The sequence below is a fragment of the Hippopotamus amphibius genome, chromosome 12 (genome assembly GCF_030028045.1).
Source record: "Hippopotamus amphibius kiboko isolate mHipAmp2 chromosome 12, mHipAmp2.hap2, whole genome shotgun sequence".
NCBI lineage: Eukaryota > Metazoa > Chordata > Mammalia > Artiodactyla > Hippopotamidae > Hippopotamus > Hippopotamus amphibius.
Window position 1 is genome coordinate 75,463,311 of NC_080197.1, and position 18,002 is coordinate 75,481,312.

The 18,002-nt window shown below is 52.7% G+C and overlaps 2 protein-coding genes across 5 annotated transcripts; both read left to right on the forward strand.

Moving 5' to 3' along the window:
* The first annotated feature begins 678 nt into the window (after positions 1 to 678).
* On the forward strand, positions 679 to 8,286 carry ING4 (inhibitor of growth family member 4). 4 transcript variants are annotated; one of them, XR_009048526.1, is made up of 8 exons: positions 679 to 746; positions 4,000 to 4,071; positions 5,803 to 5,969; positions 6,149 to 6,263; positions 6,443 to 6,551; positions 6,912 to 6,950; positions 7,226 to 7,287; positions 7,393 to 8,286. XR_009048526.1 is itself a non-coding variant. In XM_057703609.1 (8 exons), exons 1-8 carry the CDS (start codon positions 710 to 712, stop codon positions 7,430 to 7,432), a joined length of 750 nt encoding a protein of 249 aa, XP_057559592.1. In that variant the 5' UTR covers positions 679 to 709; the 3' UTR covers positions 7,433 to 8,024. The 4 variants fall into 4 exon arrangements, 3 of the variants coding, with proteins under 3 accessions (XP_057559592.1, XP_057559593.1, XP_057559594.1); XM_057703609.1 differs by having other exon boundaries at positions 6,803 to 6,950; positions 7,393 to 8,024; XM_057703610.1 differs by having other exon boundaries at positions 6,446 to 6,551; positions 6,803 to 6,950; positions 7,393 to 8,024.
* Positions 8,287 to 8,896: 610 nt separating this feature from the next.
* On the forward strand, positions 8,897 to 16,171 carry ACRBP (acrosin binding protein). Its single transcript, XM_057703150.1, has 10 exons — positions 8,897 to 8,991; positions 9,186 to 9,404; positions 9,576 to 9,670; positions 10,137 to 10,257; positions 10,888 to 11,308; positions 11,782 to 11,914; positions 13,826 to 14,005; positions 14,109 to 14,276; positions 15,309 to 15,392; positions 15,916 to 16,171. Exons 1-10 carry the CDS (start codon positions 8,949 to 8,951, stop codon positions 16,036 to 16,038), a joined length of 1,587 nt encoding a protein of 528 aa, XP_057559133.1. The 5' UTR covers positions 8,897 to 8,948; the 3' UTR covers positions 16,039 to 16,171.
* The last annotated feature ends 1,831 nt before the right edge of the window (positions 16,172 to 18,002 follow it).

Genomic DNA, 18,002 nt, shown 5'->3' on the forward strand with positions numbered 1-18,002 from the left:
ATCATATATAAACTCGAATAAAAAGGGAGATAAACACAGAAGTACTGTCACTTTACAAGCGAGAACGTCCTCGCGTGACAAGAACCCTGACAAACGGTGTGAAGAATCGCAGCTTTACTGTGTGAGCAGTTCTTTGTATTAATATGTATCACTAGAGTTTACGAATAATGAATTGTTTCCACATTAAAACATAATTGTGGGGAGTTTGTGTTCACGCGAGTGAACAGAAACGGGGAGGATTTAAACTTCGCACCGCCACGCGCCTCCCCAACTTCCCTAAGAAACTAGCGACTCGGGAGAAGAAGGCACCTGCCCTGGTCGCCAGCTTCACATTCCGTCGAGGGGCGGATTCACGTTCCCAAGTGCTGCTGAGAAGGGCTCTTTGTAGACTAAAGGCCCAAAGAGACAGGTTTCCTCGCCCTCAAGCCCGAAAGTCCCCATCCTGGAGGGAATGGAAGTTTGAGCGAGGACGCAAAATGGCGCCCTCGGCCGCCGCCAGCCCCGCGCCCAGCCGCCCCGCCAGGGACGAGTGTCGGCGCCGGGCGGAGACGACTCGGTGGGCCCTGTACTCAGGCCGGAAGTTCACCTCGTGAGGGCGGAAGTTCCCTCGTGAGGGCGGAAGGGCTCCCAGCTGGGGAGGACCGCCTCGGCGCCCGTCGCGTTCAGTCACTTCCGGGGCGGAGCGGAAGTTGCTTTGTTTTGCTTCAAGATGGCTGCGGGGATGTATTTGGAACATTATCTGGACAGTAAGAGCAGGCTGGAGGAGGGGGTCAGGGGTCATCGAGGGGTGGTGGTGGGGATTCGGGGATGAGGAGTTCTACGGCCCTGAAGTCACGGTGGTCAGAAAGTCACAGTCTTGAAGGGTTGCGTGAGAGAAAATTCAGGCGGGTGTGAAGAAATAGGGGGCGGGGCAGCGGGGTCGAGGCCTCGCTCTGAGGTGTAAACGGGGGAGGGGCTGCGTGGCGGGGCTAGGGGGACGGCTCTTGAAAGGCTGGTGAGCGGAGCCGGGAAGGTATTTAATGCCCACGTCTTTCAGGGTCTTCGGCCTCAGGATATATCTTTTTATTAAAGTCGTTCCGAATCGATCGTTTTAGTATATTATTCACTGCCATTTGGAGCAGCGCCAAAGATCTGCTGGCGGCTCCTCTGCCCAGTTCTTTTGAAGAAACGGCTTCTCGTGTGGATGGGGGGTTACGAGTGACCACTGTCAGATGATGAACTGGAAGGCTTCTCTAGGAGTAAAGATCCAATTCCCATCAAATGGAAATCTGATGTTATGTTTATGCCGTTTGTGTAACCCACCCCTTCACAGAGCCTGTCACCCTGTGCCCTTACATTTGCCTTAGAGTTGGGAGTCATTCATTCATTCATTCGTTTATTGAAGTCCTGCTATGGGTCAGACATGGGCGGTACTGGGGATATACAAGAATGAATAAGACGCAGCCCTTGCCCTCGAGTTCTTATAGTGTAGTATGACAGGTTCTGTTGACAAATAATTGTAAAAGTGTGACAAATGAAATAATAGAAATACATTAAAAGGACAGTTGGTAACACTGGAGAAAGGGGGGCTAATTACCTGGAGGTGTAGGTAAAGCTTTACAGAGGATGTGATGTATAGAATCTTGAAGGTTAAGTGTTTGCCAGTGTGGAGAGGGAAAGGGAATTGCAGGTTGGAGAAAGCATCAACAAAGGTGTTTGTGGCAAGGTCAGGGAAAGGTGAGGCCAGAGTGTTTGATATCTAGGACTCCGAGTTGGAAGATTGGGAAATGAGACTGGAGAAGGTAACGGGCTAGGCTGTGCAAGGTCTTTCAAGCCAAGCTAAGAAGCTTGCACTTTAAATAATGAGGAACCAATAGATTTTCTATGTAGAGTGACTGTCTTATAAAGGAAAATGTATGATAAATTGGAGCATGACAACATTGGTAATATGGAGATCAGTTAGTGATAAAAGTCCTGGTCAGAGATGAGGACCTGATGTCGGAAAGTGACAGAAGTGTTTAGGAGTTAAAACATGACAGGATTGACTGACAACTGAGTGGTCGAGAGAGAAGGAAGACTCTGGTGACTTTTCGATTTCTTATTTGGGAAGTGAGGTAGACAGTATATCATCAAGATAGGAAATTCAGGAGTAACAGTAACATATTTAATTCAACTTACATTTAAGCATAGGAATGGTAATAGTGTCTGTAAGAGTAAATGAGATGGAGATCATTCAGAGGAAGCAAGTGAAAAAATTAGAGGATTAATTTAAGTGATGAAATTACTAAGAAAGCATGTGATGAGATTTGGAATCTTAAGGGAAAGAAAGTTACTCAAAGGTGAGAAGATGGTGCCGAATGCTACAAACCTGTTTTTTTTTGAGGGGGGGATAGGACTAATAACAGATCATTTGATTTCGTAAGTCATTGGTGACTTAATCTCAGTAAACTGGTGTGGTGAACCTGAGTTTATATGTTAAAACAGTGGAGGCATTTTAGAAGTTGGAAGTGGAGTCATGGGAAGAGATTTTTCTTTTATGAGAGAGACTTAAGTATTCATGCATTTATTCAAGTATTTATTAAGGATCCTGTATGCACATCATAGTTCTAAACAATAGAGAAATAGGAGAGAAGACAGACATGTCTAACCCTTCTGGAGAGCTGGGGAAACATACCAAATAACTAATAACATACTTATTTGATTACATTGGGTAAGGCATAGAATAGCATGAATAGACTACCCCAAAAGGATAGATATAGAATAGCACGACAGGGACTTCCCTGGTGGTGCAGTGGTTAAGACTCCGTGCTCCCAACGCAGGGGGCCCAGATTTGATCCCTGGTCAGGGAACTAGATCCCACATGCAGCAAATAAAAGATCCTGCATGCCGCCACTAAAGATCCCACACGTGACAACGAAGATTCCATGTGCTGCAACTAAGACTGGGGACAGTCATATAAAGAAATAAATATTAAAAAAAAAAAAAAAAAAGAATAGCATGACAGTATAATCCAGGGCACTTGTTGGAGTCTGGGGCAGTCAGTGTTGAGCTAAACTTTGAAGAATGAACAGAAATTTAATAGGCCAAGAGGTATGGTGGAGGTGCGATGAAGACCGACCAGGGCATTCTGGGCAGAGAGAGTAGCCTGTGAAAAGCCAAGTGGCAGGAAGAGCACTGGCAAGTTCAAGGCACTGATAGAAGGCCAGTATGATAGAGCAGGGAGCGCACAGACAGGGACTGACATGAATTAGGGCTGGTGTGAGGGAAGCAAGGGCCAGAAAGTGCAGAATAGGAATAGGAATATTGCAGTGGGAAGTTACTGGAGGGTTATAAACAGGAGAGTGATTTGATCAGATTTGCATTTTGGTTTTTTTTGGCCGCGTTGGGTCTTCGTTGCTGCGCGTGGGCTTTCTCTAGTTGAGGTGAGTGGGGGCTACTCTTTATTGCAGGGTGCAGGCTTCTCATTGCTGTGTCTTCTTGTGGAACACAAGCTCTAGGCGCACTGGCTTCAGTAGTTGTGGCACACCAGCTTAGTTGTTCCGCAGCATGTGGGGTCTTCCTGGACCAGGGACTGTGTCCCCTGCATTGACAGGTGGATTCTTAACCACTGCACCACCAGGGAAGTCAGATTTGCATCTTTTAAAGAACATTCTGACTACCGTATGGAGAGCAGATTGGAAGTGTGCGTGTGATGACTGGTGAAGGATGTCAAGAGGGTATTTGTAAGTCGAGGGCAAGGAGATTGGAGGCAGAGACTGAAAGGGAAGGAAAAGGAAGGGCTGATTTGTAGAGTCAAGTCACTAAAGGGGGGAAAGGTGGGCAAGCTGTGTAGAGATGAAGGGGTTAGTTGTGGAGAGAGGTGGACACGGCCTCTCCTGAGAGAGCAACAATGAGTGCTGTCACAGATCATCTGGCAGTTTGAAGGAAGGAAAACCGAGTGCTGTTTTGGACCTGTTCTTTAAAAGCAGCTGTATTGCCAAGAAAGTCCAGGGAGTGTCAGTTTCTCCTGTTCTCCCCAGGTATCGAAAACCTCCCCTTTGAACTGCAGAGAAACTTCCAGCTCATGAGGGACCTGGACCAAAGAACAGAGGGTACGTACAGAGTAAGGAGTACAGTGTGTAGTGAATGTGTACGATCATTTCTTCTTCTTTTTGCTGTCACCATGTCATCTGGTCTGATCTGGATTGCTGCGGCTTCTCTCTCTTTCACTCTCTTGCAATTCTTAAAAGGAGAGTAATGATGACCCGCATTTCTGTATCAGCTTTTCCATAACACATGGGGTATTGTGACAGTGCCTCAGGAATTCAGAGATGCTGTGCTCTTTATATCTCCCTCAAGAAGAATAAAAAAACAACCAAAGTCAACCCTAGAATCAATTCTGTTCTCTACGTTCAATACGTTTATAGGAAGACTAGAATGTTTCTACTCCCCCGGATTGTTAATGTCAGCTATCATGAAATTCATTGTGACTTTAGACTGCAGTTCATGTTGGTAGACAGGGGCTTTGCTGCATGAGAAGATCTTAAAAAGAAAGAGAAAAAAAGAAGGAAAAGCAGCAATTAACATCAGGATCTCTACACTATATTCTTCAGCCTTACAGAAGCCCTAGGTGCCATCTGTGGCCTTCCTTGGACATTGAGCAAGTTTGGCTGCATTGAGGCATTCACTTGGAGCCTGAGGCTACACTGCAGTCATCAAGTTTGTCTCTTCAAGGTCGAAGGTGTCTGTTGGAGCTATGCCCACAACTGCTGAAGGATATATAGGTGCATCCTTAGGTAACCGTGCCTGAGGATGTACGGAGCTGGTGTTAGAATACTACCTAAAACTGTGGTTTAAGTTACTCTGGGTAAGTTTACTCATGAAAAGGTGATCATCATCTAAAATCCTAGACGTAGGCCCCTGAGAACTCCCTGCCGAATGCAGAGCACCAGCCCTTTGCTCTGTAATACACTTCCAGCTCTTGAGTTCATGCACAGAAAGACCGATTGGAGATTATTGAACTTCACACAGGCTTTTCCAGCTTCCTCCAAGGGCCTCTAGTGAAGCGGGGCGTAGACCTAGTGTGTGCACAGGTCCTCCCTGTTACGTGTTGCTGCACCATGTTGCAGTCATACTTTTGTTTCCGTTGACATTTTTTTGAGTGCTACCAAATATTAGGCAGTGGACACCTACAGTCTGGGTGTCTTGGGACATCACCAGCCTTCCAGCAGTAAAATGTTTGAAGCAATATCTAAAATGAACAAAAGGAGAAAAAGTGACGGGAAACATAAGCAAGTTGCACGTGACGAGCACGGCGGGGCGGCAGTGAGTGGAGGGTTGTGCTGTGAATGAGCCAGGGCTTAACTTTAAGTGACGCGACACAGATGTACAAACCTGGAAGCCAGTAGCAGCAGATGACCCAGCCTGGTTTGTAGCACTCAGAGCTGTCATGGGATGTTTTTGAGACGAGAAACCGGATGGCTTTTGAGATGAAGTTCGTGGTTCGAGAGGCAGCAAGCCCTGTAAAGAAGCATCTTCAGACGTCGACAAAAACATGCTTCATGTTAGTGCAGGGTGCAAAGAACCCCTCATTCATTATGTTTCAATAAATTCAGTTCCAACTATGATAGCAGTGTTTTCAGCATCTGAAGGTGCCTTTAAAACAGATACTGCGAATGTGTTGCATTACTTGAGTACATGGCACGGTACCTAGGAACATTTGGTACGTTTTAGTTCAGAGGTTATGATGGGTCAATGGAAAAGGTCCAAGGAGCAAGAGGAAGAAGTGTGTTTCACCTAGCCACTCAGGGGCCATTGTGACCAGGCCTCTGTCTCTCTTGTAGACCTGAAGGCTGAAATTGACAAGTTGGCCACTGAATATATGAGTAGCGCCCGCAGCCTGAGCTCCGAGGAAAAATTGGCCCTTCTCAAACAGATCCAAGAAGCCTATGGCAAGTGCAAGGAATTTGGTGACGACAAGGTGCAGCTTGCCATGCAGACCTATGAGATGGTATGGCCCTGTTCATGGCTCCCCACCTACCGCCCGTCTGTTCCTCGGGGTCCTGGACCCCTCCTTCAGCCGTGTTGGGGTCTGTGTTGGGTCTGGGAGATCCATGGAGTTTGCCTTCGTCTGTTTTCTTGTACTGGAACAAGCCTGGTAGCTCTTCCTTTTCCTTCCTTCCCACCCAGGTGGACAAACACATTCGGCGACTGGACACAGACCTGGCCCGTTTTGAGGCTGATCTGAAGGAGAAACAGATTGAGTCAAGTGACTATGACAGCTCTTCCAGCAAAGGCAAAAAGAGTGAGGAGGGGGGCGGGGCTGTGAGAGATGGAGCAAGGATTGAGGATTCCGAGGGAGAAGGCAGGCAGAAGGCAGGCGGCTCCTCAGCTCCAAGGGAGGGCCACAGGTTGGAGGAGGGGGAGGGGGCTTAACCCATCTTTCTGTCTCCCCGCCTTCTGGCTTCCCCCCCTTTTCCCTAGAAGGCCGGACTCAAAAGGAGAAAAAAGCTGCCCGTGCTCGTTCCAAAGGGAAAAACTCTGACGAAGAAGCCCCCAAGGCCGCCCAGAAGAAGTTAAAACTTGTGCGCACGTGAGTGTGTCAGGGAGCACTTTGCCAAGTGACAGACTCCCCTTTCCCGCCGCCCCGCCCCACCTGCACTGCCTCTTGCCACTTTCTGTCTTCTGTGCCAACAACTCTCTTGTCATTTTGGTATCTGCTGGATACAGAGGAGAAGCCACAAATCACTAGCCCCACAAGGATCTCCTTCTGCCACCTCCGAGCATCTCAAGCTGTAGCTTCCCTTCCTGCAGATGACACTTTCTCTTCCTCTTGGCACGCAGAAGCCCTGAGTATGGGATGCCCTCAGTGACCTTTGGCAGTGTCCACCCCTCTGATGTGTTGGATATGCCTGTGGATCCCAACGAACCCACCTATTGCCTTTGTCACCAGGTCTCCTATGGAGAGATGATTGGCTGTGACAACCCTGATGTGAGAACTGTTTTGCCTCGGGATGGGGTGTTCGGGGGGACATGAAAGGAGTTGGGTACAAGAAGGAGAGGGGTAATGGTTGAATAGTGGGACTTCGGGATGGGAGGAAGATAGTTGGAGTTGGTTGGCCTTGGAACCTTCAAGAAGTCTCCCAAGGGATGGAGTAAGGGAAAACTCCTAAGGAATTGGGGGCAGGGGGCGGGGGGCTGTCTTTTCTTTCCTCTGCCCCACTCTGGTCTGTGACTTCTACTTCTTCCATCCTCTTCCTTTTCCAGTGTTCCATTGAGTGGTTCCACTTTGCCTGTGTGGGGCTGACCACCAAGCCTCGGGGGAAATGGTGAGTGAGAGCTATGGTAGGGACTTCCCTGCCCGGAGCTGAGTGACAGACGGCATCTTCCCTTTCGCTCACTCTCTCCCCCTTCACGTTCATGTTCCTTTATAGGTTTTGCCCACGCTGCTCCCAAGAACGGAAGAAGAAATAGACAAGGGCCTTGGATTCCAACAGTGTCTTCCACATCCCCTGACCTGGGCTAGAGGGGAGAGGGATGTCTGGCTGGGGCTGGGGGTCAGGGAGAGGTGGATGGCGCAGAGTTGTCATCCCCTCTCCTCCCCTCCCAACTCCTGGTGCTGAGGCTGCATCCAGACCCTGGTATGGGTGGTGCTGCAGCCAATAACGGTATGTGCTCTCATTCAGCCCGCCCCCGTCAGAGGGAAGTGGTCCTGCCCACTGTCCTTTTGCCTCCATGCTGAGGTTGGTGCTGTATTTTTGAGGGATGTTCCTCTTTACTCCCCTTGCTTTGTATTTAAGGACTGGGGCAGTAGCATGGGGCCCTCCCCCAGCCTCCTGATTCCCTCCCCTCATGGGGGGCCACAGTGTGATAAACCTTCTTCACTCTCTTCCTGCTTTTTCCAGTGGGGGCTCCCCCAGGTCATCTGGGCTGTGGCCCTGGCTGGGCACCCCTTCCTCTGTGCCAAGAGGATTTGTCCTGGCCTTGTGAGTGGGAGGGGCAAGGTGGAGTGCAGATGTCTCACATGTAAAGGAATTGGGTCGGTGAATAAAAGCTGTACATGTTGGCCTGCTGTGTTTATTGTAGAGACACTGTTTTAGCACATATGCTAAGCATATTTTGCATCTTCTGAGTTAGCTGAAAGGTGGGAGGATGACATGCCAGAAGTAGGACAAGATGTGGAACCAGAAGTGGTACCTCTGCCCCAGAATCCACAACTTCTCAACTTGGGAAGGATCAGAGCTGGCTGGGGAGTGTGTGCCTCAGACCCGGGCTTCTGAAACTTTTAAGATTGTGCATCTTTTCTCCATAAAATATCTTTCACTTAATTTACAATAAATGTGTATTTGTGTTTTATACCTGAACTATTATACTAAGTATTAGCCTGGCTTATTTTAAACACAAAACAGAAAAACCTGTATTTTGCCCTACACCAGCGAGTGGTCCTGCCGACCTCCACCTAAAAACTGCTTCCTTAGACGGAGCCCTCCCTAGGCCTGGTCTCCTCCTCAGCTGAACCCCTTCTTGCTTCCCTTTGGCTCCTTACCTGGAGGCGTCTTTCCTCTCCAGTCCCTAGCCAGGCAGGCCCCAACTTTGTGTTGTACATTCCGTCTCTGCCCGCCTCACTTGCAGGCTTCACCCCCGCTTGGGCAGATCGTAAAACAGGGGTAATAACCGAATGCACTTTATGGGATCACCTTGGAGATGAAATAGGTGATTCACGTAAAGAACAACACGGGAGCTCCGCCATCCAAGGCACCGAGTTACCGTCCTTGTCCTCCCCAGCTGGAATGTGACACCCGCGGGGACCCGCACCAGCCCTCGGCCCGAGCTCGGCCTAGCGTCAGTTTCCCCGACCCCCACGGCCGCCCCGCCCTTTGTGACGTCGGCGGCCTCGAACCCGCGCCCGCGGCCCCCGCCCGCTCGTCCGCCCTGGCTTGGCCCGTTAGAGGCTGCTCGGTCCGGGGAACGCGAGCGACCGTCCGGGGCCATGAGGCAGCTCGCCGCCGGCTCCCTTCTCTCACTCCTGAGGGGTGAGCGCGCCTCCGGCCCCGGAGCCCTCACTCCGATGCCGGCCCCTCCCCCCCGCCCCCTCCCCCGAACCCCCGCCCCCCCGGCCGCGGGCTCGGCACCCGGAAGCCCTGGTCCCCGTGTGCACGGCCCCGCTCGCCCCGGCGGGTGTCGTGTCGGAGCTGGGTCCATCCGTGGTCTGTTCCCCGCCCCGCAGTGCTGCTCTTGCCTCTGGCACCGACCCCAGCCCAGGATGCCATTTCGACCTCCACTCCGGGCAGCCCCCTCTCTGCCACCGAGTATGAGCGCTTCTTCGCACTGCTGACCCCAACCTGGAAGGCAGAGACCACCTGCCGGCTCCGCGCAACCCACGGCTGCCGGAACCCCACCCTCGTCCAGCTGGACCAGTATGAAAACCACGGCCTAGTGCCGGATGGTGAGGGCCCGCCTCGAGGGCCAGCCCTGTGCTCGCTGGACCCAGGGCAAGGGATGGCTGGCACCTCACCCTGAGCCCAGGTGCTCGGCTCCCCAGACCCCAGGAGCCCACCACCCCCTCTGGGAGGGCGTTCCCCCTGGTGTGTTCACCTCCATGCCCACCCTTCCCCAGGCGCTGTCTGCTCTGACCTCCCTTATGCCTCCTGGTTTGAGTCCTTTTGCCAGTTCACTCAGTACCGTTGCTCCAACCACGTCTACTACGCCAAGGTGAGGCCAGGGCAGAGGTTGGATCTGGTGTCAAGGATCAAGGGACAGGCGGTGGCAGTGGCTCCAGGCCATCCTTAGGTCCTCCCTCCCTGTTACTTTGTGGTCATTTACCCGGATTATATGTGCATAATTTCACCTTGGGCATTCAGACTGTCAGAACAGTCCTGTTACTACAAGAAAAGTAGGGAAGAGGGTTGGGAAGAGGCAGAGATAAGCCCTTTCAACAGGTCAATGATGTCATTCAAGTCAAATGCAAAAGATTGAAGGCAGGAGTGTGGGCCAGACGGGAGTCTGATCTTGCAGGGGACACTTTCTCAGGTCTAGAGGGTTCCGCTGAGGGCCATGTCCCCTCGTTCTGGCCCAGGAACTGTGAGAGATGAAACCTGAGGAACAGGGACTGAGGATAAGCCCAAGTGGAAATCCACCCATTGGGAAAGGTGTTCCCACTTTGCTTCTCTCCTTGTAGAGGGTCCGGTGCTCCCAGCCAGTCTCAATCCTCTCACCGAACACTCTCAAGGAGGTGGACACTCCCTCTGAAGTGCCGCTCACCACCACGATGACCTCCCCCATGTCCTCCCACATCACAGGTGAGACCCTCCCAGCCCCTGGGAAACTCCCAGCCTCTTCTCCCACGAGTCCCTGAGCCCAAGGTTTAAGGCATCAGTGGGAGGAACATGGGGAGAAGATCCGGTGGAGGTGGCTGCAGTCAGCTATTTACATAAGGGAGAGCCTGCTTTTTTTGAATACAAGTCAGGGCTTTCCCATCTTTTCTGGCATTACGTACATTTCTGCTCTGAACCAATTTTTCCTAGCTCCCCAAAACATTCCTGCATTAAGAAGTCCTCTGGGACTTTTCTCAGCTAACATCTTCGATCCAGAAAGGACTGGTTTTTAGGTATTCAGAATACTTGGTGTTCCCTAAGTGAGAGGGACAAAAGGTGGCATTTGAGGTGGGTTAGGGAAGAGGACCACTTGTAAGGGAGATAGAAAGGGGACCTGTACACCACAGTCACCATGGTAATATTTTTTTTATTTTGATATTTGTATTCTTCCCTGTGTTTTTTATGCCTGACTGTGTGAATATGGGCTGCTTTCCTGTGCCTTTGTGTGTTTATGTGTGTGTTTATGTGTGTCCCTCTGCGGATAAAGACACTGGAGGCCAGAAGCCTGATGGTCCCTTCCTGTTCTCTCTCGGTCTCTCCCAAACCCTGCTGCAGCCACAGAGCGACAGGTCTTGCAGCCCTGGCCCGAAAGGCTTAACAGCAATGTGGAGGAGCTGCTACAATCCTCCTTGTCCCTGGGCGGCCAGGATCAAGGGCAGGAGCATAAGCAGGAGGAAGGGCAGGAGCAAGAGGAGCAGGAGGAAGAGCAGGAGGAGGAGGGGAAGCAGGAGGAAGGACAGGGCACGGCGCAGGCGCTGGAGGCCATGTCTGCGCTGCAGGCGGACCCAGCGCCCAAGTTCCAGGCTGAATTTGTCTCCTCCAACCCTTTCTCCTTCACTCCCCGGGTGCGGGAAGTGGAGTCCACCCCCACGCGGATGGAGAATATCCAGGAGCTCATCCGGTCCGCGCAGGAAATGGATGAAATGAGTGATACATATGAGGAGGAGAACATCTGGAAAGCCCAAAGCCCCGGAAGGTACAGGAAGTTGTGTCTGCCCCACCGGCCCGACCCACCCTGCTGTCTTCGGGAATGAGAAGCCCCCCCTTTGCCAGCCTCAGCCTCTGGACCCACTCAGGTCTGCCTGGGCTTCAGGCGCACCTAGCAGCCGCCCACCTTGCCTGCTCTGTGGCCGTCATCGGCCTAAGCACTGCCCTAGACGTCCATCTCTACGTGATATAGTGGAGTGCGCCCTGAACCTAGAGCGACCAGACTTGGGTTCTGGGGTTGTCTCTGGCCCTGATTAGCTCTGCAACTTTTACTTCCCCTTTCTGGATCTCAGTTCCTCATTTGTAAAAGGAGGCAGTTGGTCCCAAGACCTCCAAGGCCCCATCCAGCATGCTGAGCGTGTGACTAGGACTAGATGCTACGGGGAGGGAAAGAGAGTGGATGGGCGTTCTGCCCCAGCCCTCTGGCCCATCCCCTCCCCAGCTGGTGCCGTCTTCTTGCAGCCTCCTGCAGCTGCCCCACGTGGAGGCCTTGCTGGCACTGTGCTACTCAATTGTGGAGAACACCTGTGTCATAACCCCTACAGCCAAGGCCTGGCAGCACTTGGAGAATGAGATCCTTGGTTTCGGGAAGTCGGTATGCCCACCATGCTGTTTAATGGCTCCATGCTCACTGGGCATCCTCTGGGCCTTGGGAGTGGGGGATGGGCAGGGCTACAGAAAGCCTGAGGCATCCTTGGAGAGATTCTCTCCAAGTGAGAATCCCTTCTTTGGAAGGGTATCTCCAGCTCCCCTTAAAGGAGAAAGGCTCAAGACCGAGTCTGGAATCCATCCCAGTCTGGAATTCATTCTGCGGCTCCGCATTGTTAGGCTTGAGTCATCTCCTGAGCCAGTTCACCACCTGCAGCACTTGGCTTTACCTTAGACGCCGCTCTTCTTTCCAGAGGCATCATAGAACCCATCCCAGGGCTCTGTAGAGAGATTCCAGCCTCGATGTGTCCTCAGCACCCAGCAAGTCCTATTCCCAGGAAACAGGAGTTTCAAAAAGTTAGCAAATGTTTGTTGAGAGCTGGTATGCCAGCCATTCATCTGTTTGTTCAACAAATATTGATCAGGCTAAGCATCTGAGATGTTAGCAACTCTGTCCTAGCTATTTTAGCAATGAGTACAACAGGTCCGATCCCCTGTCCTCCTGGAGTCCAGTGGGAGAGACAGACGAGGAAACGGAGAACGGTGTGGCGGGATCAACGCATGACGGATAAGTACAAAGTGCAGAGAGCAGATGGAGAGCACAAATGAGGCACTGGGCTGGATGGGAGAATGCTTCTTAGACGCACTGATGTGTAAACTGAAACCTGGAGATAAAAGAAGTAAACCAGGCAAAAGAAGGGGTTGGTAGAAGGTTCCTGCTAGAGAGACTAGTATGTGCAAAGGCTCCGAGGCAAGAAAGAGAAGAAATTCCATGTGGGTGCAAGAATGATCACACTGGTCCTCCTGCCCTCGCCCTCAGGGAGCCAAGATCAGTAGCGTTACAGCAGGAGCGGGGCAGGTGTTGGAGAGAGGTTTGTTGTTGTTGTTGTTTGTTTTTGAGAGTAGGAAGTTTGGGAGTGGTGGACAGCTCACTGGAATTTAGGGCTTGGTTAAGGGAGGAGTAAGGAGCCCTTTTTACCTGGAGATAGAGTCAAAGAGAGAAAAAGGGGCGTGATGTGAATAATCCCGGATGGCAGTCTGAAGCATTTGTATTCAGTTTCATAGGAAAAGGGAATTCCGTCATGATTTGGGGTCAGGGACATAATGATGCCTCCCCCGTGTGCTGTTATGAGATGCAGACAAGGCAACGTAAGAGCTTTTGTGACTGATGTACTGGTGGGATGGAGTGGAGATGCTGTAGAGTGAGATCCTCCTTGGAAGGCTGGGGAGACTCGCTCGGGGCAGAGAGCCCCACCGGGAGATGGGCGGCTCCACATCCAAGAATGTCGTCCAAGAACTTGGAGGTTCTGAACCTAGGTGCTCGCGCAGAGAACAGGTTCTGGAGGTGGAAACACCAGCTCCACCATGCACTGGACGTGTGTTTGAGCAAGTGCCTCAGCCTCATGGAGCCTCTTAGTACCTATGCTAGTAGGGGTTCCTGTGAAGACCAAAGGAGATGATGGCATTTATCGCCATGGTGCGCAGCGCTGTGCCGACTCTTTGTAAACATTAGCATTATCATTAGCGGAGAGAAAGGGTTGTGAGTCTTTTTCAGACAGACTAAATTAGACATCTGTCAGGCACTTGGCCATGGGGATTTGGAGCTCAGAAAAGAAATCAGAAGTGATGATAAAGGTTTGGGTGTCACCTGCAGGGAGATGAAGATTACCTGTGAGTAGATAAATCATTCAGGAAGAGGGTGAATAAATAAAGAGCCGACGGGGGGGGGGGAGGTCCTTGAGGACCCTTGGGGAGGGGGGCAGGGAGAAGCCTTCATGTGGAAACATTCTGCCGGTGGCTCTGGAGGGCGGGGATGTGGGAGTCTCAGCCTCCGTCCCTCAGCCACCTTCCTCCTCAGGTCTGTGACAGCCTTGGGCGGCGACACATAGCTACGTGTACCCTCTGTGACTTCTGTTCCCTGAAGCTGGAGCAGTGCCACTCTGAGGCCAACCTTCAGCGGCAGCAGTGTGACAACTCCCACAAGACGCCCTTTGTCAGCCCCCTGCTCGCGTCCCAGAGCATGTCCATCGGCACCCAGGTACCGAGCAGGGCGGCTTGCCGCAGGAGGGCCTCGGGCTCCAGGCAGGACGGGGCAGGAGGGGAGCCAGGATGCCCATCTCTCCCCGTGCTCGGTGCCACAGATAGGGACCCTAAAATCGGGCCGCTTTTACGGGCTGGATTTGTACGGCGGGCTGCGCATGGACTTCTGGTGTGCCCGGCTGGCCACCAAGGGCTGCGAAGACAATCGCGTCGCCAGCTGGCTCCAGACTGAGTTCCTCAGCTTCCAGGATGGGGACTTCCCTACCAAGGTCAGCGCCTTCCCCAAAGCTGAGCCCCACCCCGCTCACCCCGATTCCTTCTGATCCCTTGCTCTGGGGAACCTATGATGTGGAGGGGGGCTTGGGCCCCTGGCCTCACTGAGCCTCCTGCCTCTCTCCAGAAGATCCACGAGCCCCCAGGAGAGCAGGGTTGTGTTTAGCAAAGGAGTAGGAACCCAGAGGGCTGGGCAGGCACAGGACTTGGGGACATAAGACAGGTCTGGTCCCAGCTCTGCCGGTCACCTGCAGGGGGTGGGGTGCGGGACCTCACTTGCACAACGAGTGGCTGGGTGCCGCCTGAGGTGCCGCTGACCTTGACCCACTGCTTCCCTGCCTCGGCCTGGAGGCTTCTTGCCGAATCTTCCAGTGCTTTCCCTTTCCATGGGATCGACTTTGCTCCCTTCGCTCACACTTACCTCCTCCGTAGAACTACCTGATGTCGCTGAGAGCCAGGCCCCTCCCTTCTGTGGTTTAGCAGGAAAAATCAAGACCAGAGAAAGCAGAGGCAGCTTAAGAAAGGGCTTCTAGCTGAGCCGAAGGGCCTCTGCCCAGCTCTTCTCCCTGAGCCTCTAGATCTGGAAGGGGTCTTCAGACCATCTCGGCCACACCCCTGGATTTATAGATGGACAGGCGAGGTCCACAGAGGGAAGTGACTCCGTCACCCAGGGTCACACATGAGAGACACTTCTGCCTTCTTCTGCACTAAGTTGTCCCTAGGAGGCTCCCTGAGATGGAACCGCTACTCGGGCCCCTTCTCGGGTTCTGGAGCCTCCGTGCCGCTTCCCTGGTCCTCGTTCCTCGGCTGCTTTCCCAGCAAGCTGACAGCAGGGCAGCCCCTTCTCAGCTCCAGCTCCTGGCTTCTTCCCAGCGACTGAACCATGGGACGGGAAGGGCATAGGGGACACCCCGGGTGCAGAGGGTCTGGTTCCCTGTCCTGGTCCTGCCACTGTGGGCGCACCCAGAAGGGCTGGTGTCTGAGGCTTCTGATGTCTCCCCACCTCCCATCCCCCACTCCTGGCTTAGATTTGTGACACGGAATATGTGCAGTACCCGAACTACTGTGCCTTCAAAAGCCAGCAGTGTATGATGAGAAACCAGAACCAGAAGGTGAGCCCCTCACGCTGCCCCCTCCCATCAGCCCCTCAATTGGTCACCGGGGCCAGGCTGTTCTGGGCCCTCCGTGGTGTCCAAGCGTCAGGGGTGTGGAGAGTGGGTGCATCTCTGGGCAGGGCCTCCCTGGAGCTCCGTGCCTATTCCTCCAGCCTTGGAGTGAGCAGCTCTCCCAGGCCGAGGGTTCTGGGAGGGAGGGAGGGAGGGGTGCTGCAGATCGGAAGCCCTGTGGACATGCAGGGAGGGAAGAACCCCCAGCTGGGTTGGGACTGAGAGGTTGAGGTCTCAGTTGTGCTCCTGCTCTTACTCACCAAGTCGCCTGAGTCAAGTCACTTCCTCTCAGCCTCGGGCTCCCCATTTCTGAAAGGAGGGGGTCGGGCCATGTGGTGTCCCTCACCACTTTAAAAACCCATCTGAGTTTCCTCCTTCCCTCTGCTCCCTGTGCCCATGCCCGCCCACCTCTGGTTCTGGGACTCCTGACACCTCCGGCTCCTGGCTCTCTGGCACGGAACCCATGCAGGTGTCCCGTATGAGATGTCTGCAGAATGAGACGTACACCATCCTGAGCCAGGCCAAGAGCGAGGACCTCGTGCTTCGATGGAGCCAGGAGTTTAGCACCTTGACTCTCAGCCAAGCTGGATGAGCTGGACTCTGTCCTCTCCCCACCCCAGCCCCTCCTCCCCACACCCTCCATTGCTTTCAGACCCCAGGTTGTCTCTTACTTGGCCCCGACTCACGTTTCCCTTGGGTTGGGGCAGCCGTCTCCAAGAGGTCCACGATGGGAACTCCACCCACCTTAAAGGATGACTTTATATAAAATGTTTATTTTCAACCTGTGTGGCCTGTTTTGGTTTTGATCCCCTCCTCAGCCCTGGCCGCCTGCCCTGGGACGTCAAGCCTCCAAGCCCTGGGATTTATGGATCCGTCTGCAGGCAGGAGAACCATGGGAATGGTGCTCAGGGACTCAGCCCTCTGCCAGGAGGGGAAGCCCTGAGAAATCAGAGTTGGATTGAAGAAGGTCACAGCGGGTGTCTTGGGGACCACGTGGGCCATGAGGGCATGTGTGTCTCCATTTCTGAAGCCCTGGTCCCGTGATCTCAGATATGAGTGTAGGATTGTCCCTCTGGAGGATAATCTGAATGAGATTGTGTCCAGGGGGGCCAACCCCAGGGCAGTAGGGCAGAACTTGCGCTTCATAGGAGGGACGAAACAACGGAGCTGGAGCTCAGGAAACCCTTGCTCTGACGTCCAGCGATAGTCCAAATGTGGGGGGAGCCGCATCTTTTTTATTTTTTGGTCACACGGTGGCATGCGCGATCCTAGTTCCCCCACCAGACATCAAACCCGCGCCCCGTGCAATGGAAGTGCAGAGTCCTAACCACTGAACCTCCAGGGAAGTCCCTGGGAGTCGCATCTTGGCAACATGCATGGAGGTGCAATTCCAGCACCAGCCTTTAATAACCTGGGATCTCCCAAAATGTGTTCGGGGACACACATGTGGGAAACAGTGCAGCATTTAAAAGAAAACATTGGAGGGACTTCCCTGGTGTGGCTCAGTGGTTAAGAATCTGCCTGCCAATGCAGCAGACACAGGTTTGAGCTCTGGGCCGGGAAGATTCCACATGCCACGGAGCAACTAAGCCCGTGCGCCACAACTACTGAGCCTGCACTCTAGAGCCTGCAAGCCACAACTATTGAGCCCATGTGCCACAACTACTGAAGCCCACGTGCCTAGATCCCATGCTCCACAACAAGAAAAGCCACTGTATTGAGAAGACTGTGCACCACAACAGAGTAGCCCCCACTCACCGCAGCTAGAGAAAGCCCATGTACAGCAATGAAAACCCAAAGCAGCTAATTAATAAACAAATAAATATATTAAAAAATAAAGAAAGAAAAAAGAAAACATTGGAGTTCCCTGGTGGCGCAGTGTTTAAGAATCCACCTGCCAGTGCACAGGTTCAATCCCTGGTCCAGGAAGATGCCACATGGTGCGGAGCAACTAAGCCCGTGCACCACAACTACTGAGCCCACGAGCCACAACTACTGAAGCCCATGTGCCTAGAGCCCATGCTCTGCAACAAGAGAAGCCACTGCAATGAGAAGACCCCCACAACTGGAGAAAGCCCGCACGCAGCGACAAAGACACAACACAGCCATAAATAAATAAATAGTAAATTTTTAAAAAAGAGGATATTATGGAAAAGCTCAAACATGCACAAATATAGAATAGTATAATGCACCCTTCACCCAGCTTGGATTATCCACATGCAGTTAACCTTTTACTGGCACGCTGAAGGCACTGAGAAGCCCTGGAATAGAGAAACCTGTACGGCTTAGTGTTTCCCATACTTGTTTGACCACAGTCTCTCACCTACCGCTCAAAACTTCTTTTCCGGGCTTCCTAGGTGGTGCAGTGGTTAAGAATCCACCTGCCAGTGCAGGGGACACAGGTTTGATCCCCACTCCAGGAAGGCCCCACATGCCGTGGAGCAACTAAGCCTGTGCACCACAGCTACTGAGCCTGTGCTTTAGAGCCTGTGAGCCACAACTGTTGAGCCCATGTGCTGCAACTACTGAAGCCCATGCACCTAGAGCCTGTGCTCT